At 28.9% G+C, this 16,479-nt stretch overlaps 1 protein-coding gene across 2 annotated transcripts; it reads right to left on the bottom strand.

Annotated features, from left to right (window-relative positions):
* Positions 1-11,931: 11,931 nt before the first annotated feature.
* Positions 11,932-15,742, bottom strand: LOC113867274 (F-box protein SKIP14-like). 2 transcript variants are annotated; one of them, XR_003505154.1, is made up of 3 exons: positions 14,267-15,738; positions 12,507-13,684; positions 12,064-12,417 (listed from the first exon to the last, which is right to left on the bottom strand). XR_003505154.1 is itself a non-coding variant. In XM_027502479.1 (2 exons), the coding sequence occupies exons 1-2, from the start codon at positions 15,230-15,232 to the stop codon at positions 13,130-13,132; spliced, it is 1,521 nt and encodes a 506-aa protein (XP_027358280.1). In that variant the 5' UTR covers positions 15,233-15,742; the 3' UTR covers positions 11,932-13,129. The 2 variants fall into 2 exon arrangements, 1 of the variants encoding a protein (XP_027358280.1); XM_027502479.1 differs by having other exon boundaries at positions 11,932-13,684; positions 14,267-15,742.
* Between the last annotated feature and the right edge of the window lie 737 nt (positions 15,743-16,479).

Below are 16,479 nucleotides of genomic sequence, written 5' to 3'. Positions count from 1 at the left end.
AATAATAATAAATTAATTATATAATAATAAATAATTTTTTATAAAATAAATAATTAAAGAAACATTAATTAATTTAAATAAAAGCAAAAAAACAACTGTTAAATTTTAAATATAAATAACATAATATATTAATTTCTTATTGTTATAATTTTTTTAAAAATGATAATAAACACTTGAATATATATATATATATATATATATATATATATATTATAATGAGTATAGTACAAATAAAGTTAGTTTTCAATCAAATATGAAATATATTATAATGAATTAAAATGTGACATATACTAAAATAAAGTCAATACGAATGAAATTTATTTTTATTTTTAATTAAATATATAAAAATATTTATTTTATTTTATTTAATAATTTATATATAAAATTATAAACTTATAAATTTTAAAAAAGTAATATACGATATAAAATTTATGTTATAAATTATAATCAATCATTATATATTAATTATTTTGACTCAGCTCTATTATTTAAAATCTTTTATAATTACAATATTTTTATTTTTAATTATTTATTATAAAATATGAAAATATCAAAATAAATTTATTTCTCTTTATTAGAAGACATTTTAAAAAAATAAAAAAAATAAAATTATTAAAAATTGTTTATGTAAAAAAATATGTTTACTTATTTAAATTTAATTAATAATTACACGTGACAAACATATAAATATAATTAAATTGACTTAGTAAGATAAAAAGAATATAAATTACTTTAAATATTATAATTAAATTTATTAAATATATATTATAATTATTATTGAACTAATTATTATATTACAAACTACTTACTCAAACACACTCTAAATAAAAAAAATAACTTTTTTACAAATGCATTTTTACATAATTTATTTTTTAAAAGTTAAATATATTTTATACATTAATTCTTAAATTTATAAAAATAACAAATTTGCATGCCTTTAATTTGAAATAAATATAGTATACATACAAACTTTTCTCTAAAACTCTTTTTTCTGAATTGAGGAGAAAGAGGTGTCATTTTTTCTTTTACTAGGGTTTTTTTAACTCTATTTTCTTTCTTTTTCCTGTAGTGCTGCTACAATACTAGGTTCATTTGAGAGATGTTTTCTAGAGATCTTTAAGGGCTTTTGCCCTTGGTCCTATTGGCTCACAAAATGTAGCTTTCATAGTGAGGGCGAAAGTTGAAAAATTATCCACAAAAGAGACAGATCTAATGGCTCAAAGCAAGAAGAAGGTCAAAATGAAGGTTGTGGTTGGTCAGGAAGATTTAAACAAGCGTATGCAGGAAGACACTCTTTGTTCTTCCCCAACAAATTAGGTTCTTTCTATCCCTAGTTCTCTTATCTGCAATTCATAGCAGGATAAAGTTTTTGGATCCAAAGACATAAATATGGTATTAGGTGATAAGGAAATAATTAGACTTGTGCTGGAGGAGCTTAATATTCCTCCTGAAAGTAAGGATTCTTCCTTAGATAGTAACGATACCCAAAATCTATGCCTTGAGATTAAAGTTCCTCTGGAGGATTATGAGTAATGGTGCTCGACTTGAAAATTTACCCTAATAGTTAAACTTTTAGGAAAATTCATAAGTTTTAATTTTTTTAATAAAAAAATTAGGGGCTATGTGGGGAAAGACTAGTAATCTTCAAGTTTTGGACTTAAATAATAATTTTTATCTAGTAAAATTTAAAAATTTAGATGACTATAAACTTGCTTTATTCAAAGGACCTTGACTAATATTAGATCACTATCTTCTGGTTTAGAGGTGGAGACCTTTGTTCAAACCTAAGGACTATAATCTCAAAAAAATTAGTAGATTGGATCCATATCCCTGGCTTGCCTTTAAAACTGTATAATGAGAAATTTCTATGGCAAGTAAGGGCTTCTTTAGGGAGTATGCTAAAAATAGATCCCCACACTTCCTTAGTTTTTAGAAGAAAATTTGCTAGAATATGTGTTGAGTTAGACTTGAATAAAAAACTTTTTTCTTCCTTTAAAGTGCTAGAGGAAATTTAGGATTAAATATAAAAGTCTACATCTCATTTGCTTTACTTGTGGTAAGTATGGACATAGAATAGAAACTTGTGTTGGAAACCCTAAGATTAACAAAAGATCAAAAACCATATACTTCTAATTCTTCTGAGTGTGAAGCTAACAACAATGAGGTAAATGATTCCTCAAAGGTTATTACAAAAAGTAGTACCCAATTTAGCATGGAGGAAGAAGGTGGGAAGAATAAGGGCAAGTTTGGTTCCTGGATGTTAGCCAAAAAACTTGTTAGGAAAAAACTTATTTCCATGAAAAATTTTGATTCTCTAAGTGGTATTAGTAAAGGAAAGAATCCTTAATCTGGCTCTAAGTTCTATTTGTTAGGGGAAACTAAGGACAGTAAGAAGCAAGAATTTTTGTCTAACTTGAACCTTGTAATAAGAAACCAAAAAGTAGAAAATTATGAGGAAAAGTACTTAGGGAACTTGAGTAAACCTAAATTTTTAGGAAAGAATGTTTCAAAACCTACTAATACTAATAACTCAAAAAAGAATACTCAATTCAAAAGTAATATTAAAACTGAAATTAATAACGAGAGAAATAGAAATTTTGGTAAATCTAAAACTTAGAAGATATCAAACAATAATGACATAGGTGTCAATAATGTTAGGATGAATAACTCTCTTGTGAAGATGTTACAAAATAAAGCCAATCAAAACTTTTCTAAAACTGGCTCTATTCAGGATTTATTAGGAATAAGTCATCATAACTCTTGGGATCCTAGTGAAAAACCTTTAAATATTCTATCATCTGTGGATATAAATATAACAAAAAATTGTCTTAAAAAATAATGCGACACCTGCTAATAATATAGGGATGGAATATGCTATGTTCATTACTAAGCATCCTAAGGATGCTATTTAATTACTCAAATCTAGTTTCATGAACTATTTTTTGTGAAATTGTAGGAGAGTTGGTAATAAGTCTTTTCATAGATTAGTTAATGACCTCATTAATTTGTATAAATTAGACTTTATTGCCTTATTTGAATCTAGGATTAGCAAAGATAAAGCTGACAAAATTATTATGAAAATCAATCTTGATATGAATGAAAAAGTTGATGTTATTGGCTTCTCTAGTGGCATATGGTGCCTATGAAACACTAATAAGATCAAGGCTTCTGTGTTTGCAAAATCTAGATTTGTCATACATCTGAAAATTAAAAATTTTGGGAAGAAGGATTGGTTATTATCTTCCATTTATGTTAGTCTTGTTGAAAAACTTAAAACTAAATGTTGAAAGGAGTTAGTTGAGCTAAGTAAAGCCATTAATCTTCCCTAGTATATTGCTAGGGATTTTAATATTGTCTTTTATAATAATAAAAAAGTTGGTGGTCAAAAAGTCAATATTTACCAAATGAATAAATTTGCTGATTTTTAAATTAATACAATCTTTTTTATTTGGGTTTTAAAGGAAATCCTTTTACTTGGAGTAGAGGTTTTTTTCAAGAAAGAATAGATAGTTGTAATTAATGATTTTTAGAGTTCTATTTCCCTAATAGCTCTGTTTTGTACATACCTGTACTTATATCAAACCATGTTGGACTTTGGCTAAAAATTAAAGACAGCAATAATGAAATAGAGTATAAGAAAAACTTCAAATTTCTTACTAATTGGATTTCTCATTCTTATTTTAGTAACTAAGCTAAAAATTCTTGGATCCCTTCTTCCTCTTGATCTTAAAATATTAGCAGATTTATTGCCAATATCTTTAGTTGGAATAAAAATATGTTTAGTAATATATTCAATCAAAAGAAAAGGATCTTTAGCAGGATTGAAGGTATATATCGTAAATTAGGCTAAGGAACTAACTCTTATCTTAATAAACTTCTAAAACCCTTTGACAAGATTATCAGAAAATTTTGGATCTTGAGGAATCATATTGGTTCCACCAATATAGATCTAATTGGCTTAAATTAGGTGATAAAAATACTAAATTCTTTCATAAAGTTGTTATTCATAAGAGAAAGAATTCTATTGAAGTTCTGAAAAATAATTCTAGTGGAATTTGACGTTGATAAGTCAAAATATCTTGCCCTAAATTACTTTAAAGATATTTATTCTGATCCCTACCCTAATGGCCCTGACCTCATAACTAAAACTAGTTTTCCTTCTCTTAGAGACTAGGATAAAACTAGATTAGATGCTAGTATATCTAGGGAAGAGATTAGGGTTGCTCTATTTAGTATAGGAAACTTTAAGTCACTTGGTCTTGATGGACTGCATGCTTTATTTTTCAAAAATCAATAGAACAATTTAGCCCCATTTTTTAATAAAATTTGTAAATGATATTTTTGTTAATCTTGCTAGTATCAAGGTTGTTAATGAGATTGGAATCACCTTATTTCCTAAGATTGAAAAGTCTAAATATATAAACTAATATAAGCCAATTTCCTTGTGCAATGTTAGTGATAGACAATGCCAACTCACTATCAAAACATCTAAGTTTTTCTAGGTATTTGCAGTATAGTGTTTAACTTAGATCGATTCACATATACGCATATTCAGTTAAATTCAATTTAAGATTTTTTTAAAATGCAAGTAAAGTTTGGCGGTTTAAAAACTTTGAATTAATCAAATTAAAGCTACGAATGAAACTAACAGAAATTAAAACATATTAAGAATTATCAATCTACAAAATCTCAAATGCATGTAACTTTGATCATCATAATATTTAAAAACTTTAATCCGAATTTGAACGATTACTCAATTTAATTATTAACTTAATAGAATAACCTAATTGAATTAGATCACAAATTAAATCAAATTATTATTTAACCTAAAACAAATTAATTATCAAATTAGAATATCAATGGAATCCTAATTTGAATTCTAACCACATAAAAGTTAATCATAATCGTAATACACAAATATGATATTAGAGAAAAAGAGAACAAACTTGGAGCAATTTGACCTGAAACTTAAATTGGATTTACACCATTTGGATTTCGTGGATTGAACGAGATGTTTAACCTTCCATTGAAACACTTAACCTAAGCGAGAATGAGAGGAGAATGAGATAATTCGAAAGAAGGTAAAAACAAGGATTCTTATTAAAGACTAAATCTCAAAAACTCAAAGTTTCTAATCGCACCCTAATTCAAAACTTTATTAGTGTATTTATAGGTTCTGAATAAGATAAATTAAATGGTGCCTCAATAATATCTAAAAGTCTAAATGTAATTATTTAATAATAAAGGTCCAAATGTAATTCCTCATACAAGATTCAGTCAAAATAACCGAAAATACAAAATTAAAACATTTATTTGTATCAAGCCTAATTTATTCAAATAACTAGAAAATGGTAAAAACTCTTAAAATAAAGCATATGGTGTTTATAAATCAAAATAAAACTATAAATGTAAACATAAAATATAATATATCAGTTAGTTATAAAATAATCACTAAAATAATTGCTAATAGGATTAGAAATTTTCTTTCTTATCTAATTTCCAACAATCAAACTAGTTTTGTTCCTGAGAGACAAGACATTGATAATGTGCTTCTTCTTCAAGAATTAATTCATTCATTTTTCAAACTTAAGGGGAAAAATAGCTACATGATTATTAATTTAAATTTAGAAAAAGCATATGATAAACTTAGGTGATCCTTTATAAAAAATACTATTCTGTAAATTGGTATTAACGATAAGTTGGTAGATGTTATTAACCATTTTATTTCTTATCCTACAATGTTCATTAATTGGAACAATAGAACAACTGCCTCTTTTAGTCCTTCCATAGGTATTAGACAAAGTGATCCTTTATCTCCTTATATTTTTGTATTATGTATTGAAAGATAAGACCATCTTATTAATGATAAAGTAGCTAATAAAACTTGTCACCCCTTCCCTTTTAATAAATAGGGCCCTAATATTTCTCATTTATCTTTTGCTAATGATCTGATCTTAGTAGTCAAAGCCACCACTCAGCAAGCTATTATTATCAAAGATGTTCTAAATTAATTTCAATAAGTCTTCTTTGTACTTATCTGCCAATACTGATCAATCTATTTTTCATAGTACCAATTTAGGTATCCTTGTAATCAGCAAATTAGGTAAATACCTAGGTATTCCAATACATCATACTAGACCATCTAAAGAGCATTATAGTTATCTTATAGATAAAATTAGGAAAAGAAACTTTCTCTTTGGAAAATAAATTCTCTATCTTTTGCTGGTAGAACAACTCTTGCTCAAACAAATCTTATGAGTATTCCCAGCTATGTAATGCAGTCTCAATTAATCTCATCCTTTATTTGTCATTCAATCAATAGCGTATGCAAATAATTTATTTAGAGCTCCTTAAGAGGTAAAAAATATCATCTCACAGGATGGCCAACAATTTGTAAACTTTAATCTAAAAGGGGCTTGAGTTTCAAAGATCTGTGCATGCTAAACAAAGCTTACCTTATAAAGCTTTGGTAGAGATTATACACTTCCCCATCTGTCTTATGGGCTCAAGTTCTCTATAAAAAATACCATTTTACTATTGGGCAGAATCCTATGAATAAGAAAAGGAATAATAGTTCTCATTTGGAATAGCCTCTCTTCTGTTTGGCTTCAATTTTCTCAAGGTATTAGCTTTATAATTGGAGATGGGATAACTACTAAATTTTGGTACTTATTTACGATGAAAAATAACAGTTTCTAAACAAATAATCCAAGAACAATTTGGGGACTGGATTCAGGTCCTCTTGGATTCTTTTAAGTGTATCGTTAACGTAACAAAAGAATTGACGTAAAATAAACAATTTTAGCAGGAACAGTAGAATTATGAAATAGAAACGTGTATTAAACTGAACGTCAATGCTTACAGTGTATCAAATAAGAAGGAAATTGCATGAACACATATGTAAAACAAACTAGAAATATAAAGAATAGTAATGTAAATGTGCAAGAATGTAAACATACGGCTCATATTAATGACAACCAACAACCGTATATCTTCTTGTAGCTGGTGTTTGGCGCGGTGTAGATTTTTAGCATGTGGAGAATTTTAGGTGCGATGTCTGGGTACAAAAAGTTATCTTTTGTAAAATGAAGTTCTGAAATATTTATAGGTAGGAGGACCATCATCGTTCTTTCTCTTTTGCAGGCATTTCTTAGTAACTGTCTTTAGTTCCTATTCATTATTCGTGACTGACTCTGATCGTGCTGTCGGTTGCAGTTTCTTTCATAACTGCTATCATCCAAGATCCTACTTCGTGTTGTTGAATCTTCGTCTGTTGGTAACCGTTGATAACTGCTTTTGAACTTTGTAATAGCTCTTGAATCTTTTCATGTCTCTTATGGACTTGGAATCTTTTTCTTTTATTTCTTGGTTTTTTGAGCAGTGTCTGAGAGAAGTCTCAGAGGCTCATTTAGCATTATGGACTTAAAATAATTTCTTCCTCGATTTCTATTTTTTGAGTAATTCTGGAGGGAATCGAAAACTCAACTAAGTTTGTGGACTTAGAATATTTTTTGACCACTTTCTATTTTTCGAGCAATTCTGGAGAAAATATGGCGCTTAGTTAGGTTTGTAGATTTAGACTATTTTCTGACCACATCCTATTTTTTGACAAATTCTAGGTGTCAAGGACTTGAAAACTCTCTAAAAACTCCTTGAAAGACTTCCAGTCTTGTGGACTTAGAATAATTTTTTGACAGTTCTATTTTTCAAGCAGTTTTGAGTGTAAGGGACTTGAAAGCTCCTCAAAAACTCTTCGAAAAAGCCTCTAATTTTGTGGACCTAGAATATTTCCCTATCACTCTTATTTTTCGAGCAACACTGAGTTGCTTTATGTTCCTTCAAAACTACTCGAAATATGATCTCTCTCTTTGATGAAGAATTGAGGCTTTTCATGATTCTTCACAAATTTTTAGCATGCAAAGGCTCTTCTTTAGACTCTCAAAACTCCTCAAAAAGTAAATCCTCCAACATAATTTTATAACTTAAAAAATTTTCCTTATCCCAAACAGTATGATAGCTAGTGTATTGATATGGTCAATTGATTAAACATGTTACTAATCATATGCCTGATTTGGTGTTGGATATCCTTGTGGCTTTGTTTTCTGCTAATGGTGTTTGGAATGTGGATAAATTTGCTGATTTTCTCCTTGAATTGGTTAGTAAAATGACACTTAATATTGATCCTTCTTCACATTATGGGGACCATATTCTGTTTTTTGGAATTTGACAAATAATGAGATATTCACTCTTAAATTAGCTTATTCTTTACTATTTTACATAAATGATTCTCCTTTAGGCTGTCAAAAATTGTTTGATTCTGTGTGGAAGTGGGAAGGTATCCCTAAAATTAGGCTGTTTCTCTGAAAAAATGCTCACAATATGTTGATGACCAACCTTGAAAGGCATAAATGAGGTATGACTAATTCTTTCCTTTGTGATAGATGTGGTAATTATGATGAATCTGTTATTGATGTCATTAGAGATTGTTCTTTTGCTAAGGATGTTTGAGATCATTTTTTTTTTCCAAAACTTTATTCCTTTCTTTAGTAAAGGATTAGTTGGTTGGTTAACTTTCAAATTGTCTAATCAGAACTCTAATTTTTGTCCTCAATGGGGTAGATTATTTGAAATTATTGTTTGATACATTTGGAAAGAAAGGAACAATTTTATCTTGAATTATGCTTTTGCTCAACCTATGTTTATCATTCAGTAAGTCTTATCTACTTTCCAGTGTCAATCTAATAGCTGTTGAAATTTGACTAACTCCATTTCTAGGTTTGTGAATGATCAAATTATGCTTAAGTGGACTCCTCCCCCTATTAATAAATGGAAACTCAATGTGGGTGGAGCTGTTTCTCTCTTTATGAGACTACTGCTTGTGGGGGATTAATTTGAAATGCTCAAGGTCATTTTTTGGCTGGTTTCTGCAACAATATATCTCCATGTTCTTTGCTAGCTACTGAGCTATGAAGCATCCTATTTGAATTAGAGCTCATTGTTCAAAACAGGCAGAAGATCATTTGGATTGAAAGTAATTATAGAAAAGTTTTATCTCTAGTCCTTAATGTGCAGACTCTACTCATCTACTTTTTTATTTGATTAGTAAAATTAGGAAAGTTATCAAACAAATTCAATTTATTATATTTGGACATGTTTGTAGGGAAGCTAATCAAAGTGCTGACTACTTAGCAAAATTAGGCCTTAAAAATATTTTGTTTTCCTAATGTATTGTTATCCCTCTCCCTTCTCTCCTCCCATTTCTTTGTATGAATTCTTTAGGTGTTTAGTTCTCTAGAGAGTTGTTTGGAAAGGGAAATTTTGGAGGGAAGAGCAAAATTTATATTTTAAATAAATATATTTAAAAATAATATCTTTTAAAAATAAAAAAATATAAATTATATATATTAACAAAAATTTAATGCATTAATAATATATTTGTCATCATAAATAATATATAATTCTTTTAATTTAAAATTAAAAAATATTTCTTCTCTTCCCTACTCTTCTAAAAACCTCTTCCCAAACATAACTTAGATTAAAACCTTGATCTTAATTGAGCTTTTTAGCCCAATTGAATATAAAATAAAATAAAATAAATATAGATAAAATATTAAAAAGATTGATTTTGAAACTTTTGATACATCGTTCAAAAGTATTGATAGATATAAATTATTAAAAAGTAAAAAAATAAATTAATTAACATGTCCTTAATTTAAAATAAATATAGATTAAACTTACTTACTTGTTAAAAAAAAAGTGGCTTTGAAACTCTTAGATGTGTCAGTCAAAGACATTGATAGGTATAAATATATCAATACATGTATTGGTTATGTACAATTAAATATAAGTTGTATTGTTAAGATATTATTAGAAGAAATATTTTTTTTTTAATATTAAGTAACTTAAATAGTGCGTGAACTGTATTAAAAATGTAATTTATAATAAATTATTTCAATATGTATTTTATTTTTTAACCGTAATCCACTTAAAACAGCATAATCAATATTTTTAACATAATAAAAAAAAATACACATACTCTATTAAAAATATTAACTATAATTTTAAATTGATAATAATTAATATAAAATTAAATTTAAAAAATTATTAATACAAAAATAAAAATACTTAATTTTGGTATTTTTTATACATTTTTCTTTTGTATTATATAATATTTTTATGATTATATTTTATATATTTAAATTAATTTTTAAAAAATACAATGAACTTGTATATCGTATTATAACTAGTGTGTATATATTTAAGTAGGCTTATTTACATGGTTTAACAGGATTTTTGGCTAGATTTCTTTCAAAAGAAGATTTTTATTTATATCACTTTATTTTGCTATTTGTTTCACTTTTTTTTTTTACCATAAATATTTTTTACATAAGATTATATGTTAAACTGAAATAATAATTATATTTCAGTTAATTCATTCGTTCAATGATGTTTCACTTTTTTTTTAATTATCATCTACCCACATAGGATTTAAAAAAAAAAAAAGATATAAAATGTATGTTATTTAATAAATTCTTATTATATGATAACTTATGTCCTGAATGTAACTATAAATCTTATTAGAGTAAACTTAAAATTAATTTATTTTGATAAGTTATATTAAGAAATTTATTAAAATAAAATAAAAAAAGATAAATTTTACGGTACTCTCTAAAATGAAGAAGTATTTTATGTTTTGCTACGTAATGAAGTTAGTGATTTATTTAAAAAAAGATATAAATACTCTTAATTTTTAAGATATTAAAAAAATCACACATTTTAATCTAGAGAAAGTATACAATGTCTCCTCAATTTTAAGAGTCCCTTAGCAAGCATCTAAAAAGAATTAACTAGAGTTATAAATTATTTTTACTAATTATTTATAAATTCTGTCAAATAAATCAAAAATTACTTCTAAAAGTAATTTATAAATAAATTTTAAAGTTTAATTGCCAAAAATATTAATCACACTTATAAAAATTAAATTGCAAAAATAATAACGATAAAAGAGATAACAAAAATAATTAAAAAATGATTAAAAAAAAACTAATATCTTTTTGAAAAAACTAAAAACAGAGCATAAACAAACTAGGCAGCGGCGTAGGCTACTGCCATTTCTATCCAAGTGCACGGGTTACCTTCCAAGTTTCTATTGGGAAAATGAGTCATATGTTGCATTTTGATTTGGTCCAAGTTTATATCTCTCTCTCTCTCCCCCCTTAATATATATACATAAATACATATAAAGAGATTTATATATTGAATCCATAAAATTCCAGATCTTACAAGTGTAAGCTTTTAGGATTTCACAGAGAAACATTGTTTAATGCTGAAGATGTACAATCAATCTAATATTTGCAAATATATTTGCTATAATAATATATAGTGTTTTAATATTTACGAGGGGGAAAAAAGCACTAAATTACATGTTTTTAGGATTGCCAGATTGTATATATAAATTTATTCATATAGCATATAAACATTTAGGATATAAATATAGTGGATATAATTATTATAAGCAAAAGCAACACTGCTCTATTCTCAAAATTCACTTGGCAAAAGATAAATGTAGCATACATGCTCTCAACTTTCGGCAAAAAGATCATAGAATAGCATATTACAAGATAATCTTGCGTGTTTGGTACCCAACAAATATCCAGAAAATCAACAAATAACAAGTGTTGAAGTAGAGTTTTGAAAATTTAAACAGATGGGTAGAAGGAACACACACATACATGGCCCTGTTATATCCATTGTTGATGAAAATTGTGGAAAATTAAGGATGCTACACTTTCTACTTTCATGTGTATATAACATCATATGCATCTGAAGCAAAAGAGGATAACAGATGAAGGTAAAAAGACAGAGAGCTGAAATGAAAAGCAACGAACTCCTGAATAAAAGCAAACAATGGAACAAATGGTAACATATTTGGAAATTTTCTTCCCCTTTTATTTACCATAGTAATGAGTCAAACATCAACCGTTTCTATCAACAAGGATAATGTCTCAGTTTCCAGAGGCCAGTGTTTACATAGACTCAAAATGAGAAAAAGTATTTTACTATTTTTATTTTTTATTTTTTTTCTTTCTTTTTTGGAGGGAGAATCTTGCAGTATTGAAACAGCTGCATTATTGCATATCATAGTACTAGAAAATTTGAATCATAACTCTACCCAAAAAACACAAAGAACTGTAACTACAGCCGAAGTTGAAGGGTTGAATTTATTGCTTCAGCCATTACACAGCTCCAAAAATTATCCAAACCTTCAATTATTCTCCCAGTCCATTGTTCTCGACAATCTAACTTCTCTTTTAATTGATTTATTGCAAGCAGCATAGCAAAAACCATCAATAGAAACAGTTTCTTCATTGCAGTGAAACTCAGATACAAGATCCACTGCAAGCACCAGCATTAACACTACATCAAAAGACAAGAAAAACACATGTTAAGGGTAGTCACACCAAATAAAAAAGCCACCCATGTTAGGAAAAAAATTAATACTTAACCCCGTCATTAAATCAAGCATAGCTCACATGCTTCTTCACCTCAATGAACTCAGATAGTAGTTCCACTGCAGAGAAGACAACATATCATGAAGCTGCACTTGGTCAGATAATGCTATACGTGAGAACCCCCTTCTTCCCTCGATCCAGTGTATTGTCAACTCTAGTCATTTGTTTGTTTTCATTTTTTATTTTATTTTTATTCAATCTCAATTGTTTTTCTGATCCACTGCATATGCATGCCTCATCATAAGTATACCTTGCTTCTTCACTTCAATGAACTCAGACAGTAATTTCCACTGCAGAAGACAACATATCATGAAGCTGCTCTTGATCAGATAATGCTATACATGAGAACCCCTTTTTTCCCTTGATCCAACACTAAGCATTTGTTTTTTTAGATTTTTTTTGAATTCAATCTCAATTATTTTTCCCTCCAAAATCTGTTTTTTCTTCTTCCTTATCGCAGTTCAAAAAGGCTCAGCTGCTGAGTAATTAAAATAACCTCCACAACCGAATGTTACACCATGCACATTCAGCTCAATTTTGCACACAAAAAAATCAGACAGCCAAATGTGCAGATTCTTATCCAATGCCAAAAGACCATATAGGCCAGGGACAGCCTATTAGCCATAGACGCAAAACTGATACATGGTCCTCTGACTAATAATAGTACACTTTGTAGCTTCCTTTTCCTCTGGACAATCCAAGAACTGATTCCAACAATTCAAACAAAGCAAGTCCAAACAGAATGTCTCTTCATAATCAAAGTCCTTAATGCATCGTCCACAATGGATGCAACGTGCTATGCATATTGTGCAACCCCTGCACAGCTGAGCAGCCTGATGTTTCTGCTGGCAACTCTCAGCAGGGCAATCATAAACAGGTCTCAGTTTCTGACATCTTGGACACACCTCTATATCAATTGCACGGCCATCCTCACATATGATATGTGAATAACCTCCTCGGTAAAATTGTGGCTTCTGGTCTCCCTGTGGCAAATATGTGCTTGCATCCAGCAATTCCTTCAATTCTTCAAATTGCTGGTCAGTCACATGACACACACCAGCAAGCCCACCAATTCGTAAGTGCTTTATACCAGCTGTTCCAGATTTCTTTAGAGCCCTCAGGTTGAATAAAATCCCCTCAATTGTGAGTCTAATACAATCTGGCACACTTAACTGAAAAAGATACAAGCAAATTGCCACCTTTTATCCTCAAGGAAATGGGACATACATATATAAATATAATATAATATATATATACATATATATATATATATATATATATATATATATCATTTGAAATAAATTTAAGGTATCAAAACATTACGTACGTAGACAAAATGCTCTGATAAATACAGCAAAAGATATGGTAGATGATCAAGACCAGATCAATTCACTTTTGAATTACTGACCACTAGCTGAAGAGTACATTTGCATAGTAGCACAAGAATCTTTATGTTTCTCATATCAAGCTAAAGTAAACACAGCAATCCAGCTAATAAGCTTTGATTGGCCGTGGCAAAATAAGATGTTGTATATTGACATCATTGTACTTACAACAAATAAATACAAATTACCACCAGCATAAAACTTAACACACTTATATAAATCAAAGCTCATTCTTGAAATAGTCTTTGATATAAAGGAGAGATAAATATGATTCAACAGCCTAGAATTAGTTCTAAAGTTAAAACAACAGCACGTACACAATAAATATTAGCATGCTAGGTTTTGGATCATGTTACAAATAATACTAACCGTCATCAATCTTGGATTGCTTTGTAGAACACGTCCCAGACCACTATCAGTGATCCATAAACAGTTCACTAGGATCAGGCCCTGAAGAGTACCTTGAGCCCTATTAGTTAACTTCACAAGAGCATCATCTGTAATCCTCTCGTTTAATGGCTTATCAACATGCACGGTCCTCCATAACAAAGGATCACCTCTAACAGAATCACGCAAGGACTTGCAAACCTGTTCGACGGAGAGAAGGTCTTGCATACCTAGATAGCCTAACACAAAAAACAAAGCATCATGTGGTGCACCTCCTTGAGCATCACATTCAATTTTTGTGATGTTTTGGGATTCATCAGCTTCACTGCTTGAAATTTCATAGCCCCTACGACTAACACTCAAAAAACCTCCGGCATTTCCATCAACCACAACACCCTCATCAAACACACCATCAAAATTTTTATATCCATTGAAAACATCACCTGAAACTGACATGTCATTATTCTCATTCCCAACATTCTGCGGCTGAAAATTCTCTGCGCCATTCCAAGCCCAACTCAGACCCAAAAAGTGAAGATGATCATGATCATGATCAACACCAATCTTTTGACGTGTTTCATTTTCATCCACCCCAAATTCACCATCCTCTGATCGGAAACCCCACTCGAAATCTTCAAACCAATCCGAGAATGCCGTGAAGTTAGATTCTTTGTTCATTCCAAAAGGATCCATTGGCAAACCATCAACATCAGCATCATCATCGATGACCACTTCCTCTTTATCATCTAAATCACTTAACACAGCCTTGATCATTTCAAAACATGGCTCTCCTTCCAAATTCCCATTCAAACTACAAAGGTTGCAAGAATTACCAAAATTACCACAATTCTTGATCAAATAGTCATCCAACACTGACCCAATTGAGGGGCACGAACTCTTCTCATGCGAAACTGAATAACCCGATCCTCCAGAAGACTCGAAGGACATTTTTTACCCCAATAACCCTCACAATAACAGAGAAACACAACCCCTAAAACAAAGAATAGAGACTCAAAACAACCCCATCAATCTGCAATGCACGTTCTAAAAATTTTTCAATTGGGTATAAGGGAATCACAAAAAAACACGCCCCCAACACACCAATTCAATGTGGCAGAAGATGAAGGGATGAGAGAAATTTGGGGAAAAATCCAAGTGGGGTAGGGACCAATTGGATCATTGAAAGAGATAATAACAATGTATTACTGCGGATTGAAGTAGATACAACATGGGGTAGAAGAAGAAGAGGAATGAATTATGAGAAGAAAAATGTGATTTGAAAAATTAGGGTTTGATGGATACTAAAAAAAATGACCAGAAAAAGACGGGAGAGAAGAATACATAGGAGAAGAAAAATGAGATCTTTTCCTAATTTTGGCAAATTCAGGAAAGAAAGGAAAAAAGATAGAGAGCGCCAACCAGGAGTCGAGACTCAGATTCTCACTCTCCTCAACAAATGGAGAAGATTAAGTTTAGATATGCTTTATAATTTTTTATTCTTTTATTTTTTAGTAACCCTTTTTGCTCTCTATTAATAAACAGTATATTACTCTAGTTATCTAGTTGGATTATAATAAAAATATATCAGGTATTACAATAAAGATCATTTTTTTTTTAAAATTATTAAAGTAACTATAAATTAAAAAGAAAATATTATTGTTATAGTATTTTTTTTTTTATCTCATCCCCCTCTCTACATATATTTGATTCATTCAAAATAAAATTGTCTTTTAAGAGAAAATAAGAATTTATAAGTATTAATTAGAAATTTAGTGAATTAAAAGTTAGGATTTTATAATTTATTATCTATGTGTCAGTGTAATTTTTTAATACTGTTAATTTATTTAACTTAAATGTATAATATAAATAAATATAATATTTTAAAATGTGATATTATTAAAATAAAAATCTTAATTTCATAAATCTAACCTAATTCATATGGTATTTTAAAAAATTGATAAATAAAGCTTAATCAATGAAAAGTTGAGCCAGCAGAATCATAAAAGAGTAGTATAAGACTAATAGTCGTGTTAAGATTTCAATCTAAAGCATGAAACATATGTGCCACTGCTTATAGTAAGAGGAAGAGTCTTATTCACAAGTCATGTTTGGTGACAATGTAACTCTCTTTGTGATTCTCTCTTATGTTTGCGGTTTTGAAAACCCTAACATTTAGAATAAAGAGCTAAATAACA

Source organism: Abrus precatorius, unplaced genomic scaffold (assembly GCF_003935025.1).
Source record: "Abrus precatorius isolate BTA unplaced genomic scaffold, Abrus_2018 Scaffold5, whole genome shotgun sequence".
NCBI classification, from domain to species: domain Eukaryota; kingdom Viridiplantae; phylum Streptophyta; class Magnoliopsida; order Fabales; family Fabaceae; genus Abrus; species Abrus precatorius.
The sequence above is the reverse complement of the archived record's forward strand: the minus strand, read 5'-3'. Positions and strand labels throughout refer to the sequence as shown.